At 49.0% G+C, this 6000-nt stretch overlaps 1 protein-coding gene across 4 annotated transcripts in view; it reads right to left on the reverse strand.

Annotated features, from left to right (window-relative positions):
* SLC2A9 (solute carrier family 2 member 9) overlaps positions 1 to 6000 on the reverse strand; it is a 242496-nt gene that overhangs the window by 185116 nt on the left and 51380 nt on the right. For all 4 annotated transcript variants that reach the window (XM_070791806.1, XM_070791804.1, XM_070791803.1 and 1 more), the window contains one exon: positions 4301 to 4446. In XM_070791806.1, coding sequence (XP_070647907.1) covers positions 4301 to 4446 — 146 coding nt within the window. The remainder of the gene's footprint in view (positions 1 to 4300; positions 4447 to 6000) is intronic.

Raw genomic sequence — 6000 nt, forward strand, 5'->3', positions numbered from 1 at the left:
ACCTGCTCTGGACTGAATGAGACCCCGTCAGATTCATATGTTGGAATCCTCACCCCTAGGATTATAACATTAGGAAGTGGGGCCTTTGGGAGGTGATCAGGTCATGAGGATGGAGCCCTCATGAATGGGATTAATGCCTTTAGAGGAAGACACGCAAGAGATGACCTCTCTCCCCAATGTGAGGACACAGTGAGATTGTGGCTGTGGGTACAAGGCAGGATGAGCCCCTCGCCAGAAACTGACCATGTGGCCACCTTGATCTTGGACTTCTAGCCTCCAGAACTGTGAGAAATAAGTTTCTGCTGTTTATAAGTCACTAGTCTATGGTATTTTTGTTGTTATTTTTGTCAGTCACTCAGTCGTGTCTGACTCTTTGTGACCCCATGGACTGTAGCCCGCCAGACTCCTCTGTCCATGGAGTTCTCCAGGCAAGAATACTGGACTGGGTTGCCATTTCCTCCTCCAAGGGATCTTCCAGACCCAGGGATCAAATCCATGTCTTCTCTATTGCAGGCAGATTATTTACCATCTGAGCAACTGCGGAAGCCCATATAGCAGCCCCCAAAGGACTAAGACCCCTGTGGTCCTTGTCCTGGTTCTGGGGTGTGTGTCCTCAGTTACTAAGTTGCATCTGACCTTTTGTGACCCGACTGTAACCTGCCAGGCTTCTCTGTCCATGTAATTTCCCAGACAAGAATACTGGAGTGGGATGCCATTTTCTTCTTCAGAGGATCTTCCTGACCCAGGGATCAACCCAAGTCTTCGGCATCAGCAGACAGCTTCTTGACCACTGACACCAGGAAAGTCCTGTGGTTCTGGCACCAAGCTCCTAAAACCCTTGGTATTTCCTAATTGATGAGTTTATGTCAGTGAGGTTACTTTTGGACTACACCTAAAGATGGGGGCTTGTTGCCAGGTGAATCAACCAATTAATTAGAAAGTTGGAACTTTTGGTTCCACCCTCTAGACATCTGGGAGGGGAGAGAGGCTAGAGATTGAGTTCAACGCCAATGACCAAGGTTTAATCAATCATGTCTATAGTGAAACCTCCGTTAAAACCCAAGAGGATGGGATTTGAAAGGCTTTCTGGTTGGTGAACATATTTTTAAAACATGGAAGCCTCATACCCTTTCCCTACACCTTGCCCTAGGCAGCTCTTCCATCTGGCCATTCTTGAGTTACATTCTCTTATAATAAACCATTATGGAGTAAGTAAACTGGTTTCCTGAATTCTGTGAGCCACTTTTGCAAATTAATTGAACCCAAGGAGGGGTCCTGGGAACCTCTGATTTATAGCCTGTAGGTCAGAAGCACAGGTAAAGACCTGGACTTGAGATGAGCATCTGAAGCAGGTTCGGTCTTGTGGGACTGAGATCTTAAAACCTGTAGACTCTGACACTGTGTCTGGGTAGATAGTGTCAGAATCGAGTTGAAGCGTAGGACACCCGGGCTTCCCTAGTGGCTCAGCGGTAAAGAATCCACCTGCAATGCAGGACCCTCAGGAGGAGCGAGTTCGACCTCTCTGTCGGGAAGATCCTCTGGAGAAGGGAATGGCAACCCACTCCAATATTCTTGCCTGGGCAATCTCATGGACAGAGGATTCTGGCAGGTTAACAGTCCATGGGGTTGCAAAGAGTTGGACACAACTGAAGCGACTTAGCACACTCGCACACAAGCAGGACACCCAGCAGGTGACGTAGGGAAAGAGTCCACAGGGCGTAACTGGAGTCAGAGTCTTAGTCACACTCCCGGAGAATCCAGAGGGTCCCATCTGGACTGTGTAGGATGCACCCCACATGTGGGAGTGCAGGCAGGCAGATCCAGGTTCTGGCTTCAGCTCCAACAATTTTTTTTTACTAGTTAGTTCTACCCCTTACCTCTCTCAGCTCATGTTTCCACACCTATAGATATGAGCCACTCACAAAGCAACTGTCGGGTATGAACGGCATTAAAGATGTGCTTTACTCAAGCACCATTGATATGAGCGTTTGTTAGGTTTGTTTCAGTTGCCGCCTGCCTCCTGCTGGGGGCAGCCCAGGGCAGGGTTGGTCAGCCCTCCTCTGTTCAAATGGCCAGAAGTGGTGGCCATTCAACACTGACCTTCAGCCATGGTTTATTCTCCTCCCTCCTGGTCCTCTTGGGGAAGGGGGAAGGGGATGACTCTGCTTCCTTAGGAGGCATCTTCACCATTCTCCCTCCCTCATCCTCCCCGGACACTCAGGCAGCAAGGCTGTAGATTCCATTGCCCCTCCTCTCGCTCCTCCGGGCAACTGTTTCAGTTCCCACCTCATCCTTCCCTGGCCAACGGCAAGTCCCAGCTAGGTCACTCTCCATCCTCTGACTCCTCCCCCTCTAGCCCACACCTGCCCCCTATTTTCCCAGAGCCAGCTTCTCACTCAGGTCTGGCTGGGTCACTCCCCTGCTCTAGTGTCGCCCAGGGCTCCGTACTGCCCCAGGAGGAAGCCCACTGCAGCTCCAGAACAGGTGCCTTGCCTCTCACATTCCCCGTGCCCAGTCTTCTCTCAGCCTCCGAGCCGCTCCCAGGTCTCTCATAGCGCCATTCCCATCTCAGGGCCTTTTCTTTAGTTATTCCCTTTCTCTTCAGGGTCTTCTCTCCAAACCCCTGCATCACCTGCCTAACTGCTCACCCTTCAGGGCTCAGTTTAGAGGCCACCTCTTCTGGGCAGCTCCCCTTGATCACACGCATCCCCACCCCAACCTGGGCGAGGTGTTCCTCCTTGCTGAGGCCACGCAGCAAGTACATGGTTGTGCTGGGATTTAAAGTCAGGCCTTCCTGCTTCCAAAACTGAAAGCCAACCACCAAAGACTGTGCAATTAGATATGAATGTGGGAAAGAATTCTATATTCTTTCTAGTTTTTGCCATTACAAAAAAAAAAAAAAAAAGCTGCAGTAAGCATTTGTGTATATATTTTTGTACAAGCCTAATTTGAATTTCCCTGGGATAAATGCCTGCTAGCACAATTGATAGGAGGTATGGTAAAGGAATTTTTAGCTTTTGAGAAACTACCAAATGCTTTTTCCTTAATGGCCATGTCATTTCACATTCTCACTAGCAATTTAAGAGTGATTCAGCTCTCTGAACGATTGCTAGAATCTGGTGCTTTTACAATACATATTTGCCAATGGATCAGTGGTAAAGAATCCGCCTGCCATGCAGGAGACACAGGAGTTGTGCATTCGATTCTTGGGTCAGGAAGATCCCCTGGAGGACGAAATGGTAACCCACTCCAGTATTCTTACCTGGAAAACAATCTCATGGATCGAGGAGCCTGGTGGGCTATAGTCCATGGGTCACAAAGAGTCAGACACAGCTGAGCAACTAAGCACATGGGTAAGAAAGACTCAGGAGTGAGGTAGAGCTGAGCCAAACACTGGAAAGATGCCCAAAATATATTAAGTGAAGATAGCAAGTAGCAGAACAATGTATTCAGTCAGTTCAGTTCAGTCGCTCAGTTGTATCCGACTCTTTGTGACCCCATGAATCGCAGCACGCCAGACCTCCCTGTCCATCACCAACTCCCGGAGTTCACTCAAACTCACGTCCATCGAGTCGGTGATGCCATCCAGCCATCTCATCCTCTGTCATCCCCTTCTCCTCCTGCCCCCAATCCCTCCCAGCATCAGAGTCTTTTCCAATGAGTCAACTCTTTGCATGAGGTGGCCAAACTACTGGAGTTTCAGCTTTAGCATCATTCCCTCCAAAAAACACCCAGGGCTGATCTCCTTTAGAATGGACTGGTTGATCTCCTTGCAGTCCAGGGGACTCTCAAGAGGGGTTGGCCAAAAAGTTCGTTTGGGTTTTCCCATAAGATATTATGGAAATATTTATGGAAATATTATGGAAAATATTCCATAAGATATTATGGAAAACCCAAACGAACTTTTTAGCCAACCCAGTGTATGACATGATTCCATAAAAAAAAAACAAAAAACCTACATGTATATAAGTTATCTAAGCAAAGTCAAAACCTAAATGAACATAAGTAATCTCTTAACAACAGTCATTGGGTGAATGGATTCCTACATACTGTACGTTTTGAATTGGTTTGTATATTCTTTATTTTCTAAAAAGATAATCAAACCCAATCAAAGAAACTCAGCAACAACTTTTCTCCAATAATAAACGAAAGGCTTGAGTGCTCAAGAATTCTGAGGCTAGGGACAAGGTTTTGGAGGAAGGGCTCCCCTCTGACTGCCCTTCGTCTGGCAAGGGACACGGGGATCGGGGATGGTGACATGAACTGAGAGCGAATGTGTTTGGCGGGAAGCCGCACTTACCTTTCCCAGCAGCTCCGGGAGGCCCAGCAGTTGCCCCGCGAAGACGCCGATGCAGATGAAGATGGCGGTCACCTGCCCCAGAGAGCCGCGCATCTCCTTGGGCGAGATCTCACTCAGGTACATGGGGAGCGCGCTGAGGGCGATGCCTGTGGAGGAAGCATGGCGGCCGTGACAGAGCTGTCTCCTTCACAGAAGATGCTGGTCACGGTACCTCCTTCCCCTTGGCACTTGACAAAAATAGCGCTATGGCCACAGCACCAATCAATGTGCTTCAAGTTAGGTTGGATTCACACCAGTTTCTAGCCTTCAGGGAACGCTTTCTGTGAAGGGCTGCCCCAGTTTATAAGCTGAGCACCTCATGCATTGCATCTCAGCCCAGGATAACTTTCTGGTTCCGCACCCAAGGCAAACACGCCTAAGGTGTAAAGAGACAGCATTATCTCCGAGGTGGCGACATAAATCAAATGCTATTTGAATTTTTATCTCCAACACACATATTGAGATCACCGGTCCTCATGGAAAAATCAAGCGACCACAGATCAGTTTGGCACATGGTTGCTTAGCAGCCGAATAAGAGGAACCTGCAGGATTCGAGTCCCACAGCCCCACTTTCCTCTCTAGGTGGCCTTGGAAGTAAACTGGCTTCTCCTGGCCTTTGCTTTCTCATCTATGAAAGAAAGGTCATGATAACTGTCTATTCCTATTGTGGTGGAAACACAAGACTACATACAAAGCATCTGGCTCATGTGGGGTCACTGGATGGACGTTTGGGAAACTCTTAGGTCTTCACCCTGAAACAATTGCTACCCTCTAGGGATAATTATCATTACTTCCCTGGTGTATCAGGCTTCCCGTGTAGCTCAGCTGGTAAAGAATCTGCCTGCAGTGCGGGAGACCTGGGTTCTACTCCTGGGTTGGGAAGATGCCCTGGAGAAGATAAAGGCTACCCACTCCAGTATTCTGGCCTGGAGAATTCCATGGACTGTGTAGTCCTTAGGGTTGCAAAGAGTCGGACACGACCAAGCGACTTTCACTTCACTTCACTTCCCTGGTGGCTCAGATGGTAAAGAATCTGCCTTCAATGCAGGAGACCTGGATTCAATCCCTGGATCAGGAAGATCAACCCAGAGAAGGGGATGGCTACCCACTTAAGTATTCTTGCCTGGAGAATCCCATGAACAGAGGAACCTGACAGGCTACTGTCCACGGGATTGCAAAGAGTCAGACATGACTTAATGACACTAACACAAAAAGCTAATAAGGAAATGACCAGGCTAGTGGAAAAGAGGGGGCACGGGTCGTGGTGAAGGACAGTAAGCCTGCCTCCTTCACAGGGCACCTGTGCAGACTGAATCCCTGGTGGCCAGGGGATGCTCAGCGGAGGGCCAGGCACACGGATGATGTCAATTAATGGAGACCCTTCTGACTTGTCCGTTGTGAAGTGATATGGAAAACTGAGATGCTGATGGCTCAACAGGTGAGGAGGTAGCTGCTGTACAATGACCAGCTCATCCCAACTTGCAAGGGACCAACCTGGCTTTAGGGCTTCCCTGGTGGCTCAGTCGTAAAGAATACGCCTGCCAAGGCATGAAACACAGGTTCTATCCCTGGGTCGGGAAGGTCCCTTGGAGGAGGAAATGGCCACCTGCTCCAGTATTCTTGCCTGGGGAATCCCATGGACAGAGGAGCCTGGTGGGCTA

Source organism: Bos indicus, chromosome 6, assembly GCF_029378745.1.
Source record: "Bos indicus isolate NIAB-ARS_2022 breed Sahiwal x Tharparkar chromosome 6, NIAB-ARS_B.indTharparkar_mat_pri_1.0, whole genome shotgun sequence".
NCBI lineage: Eukaryota > Metazoa > Chordata > Mammalia > Artiodactyla > Bovidae > Bos > Bos indicus.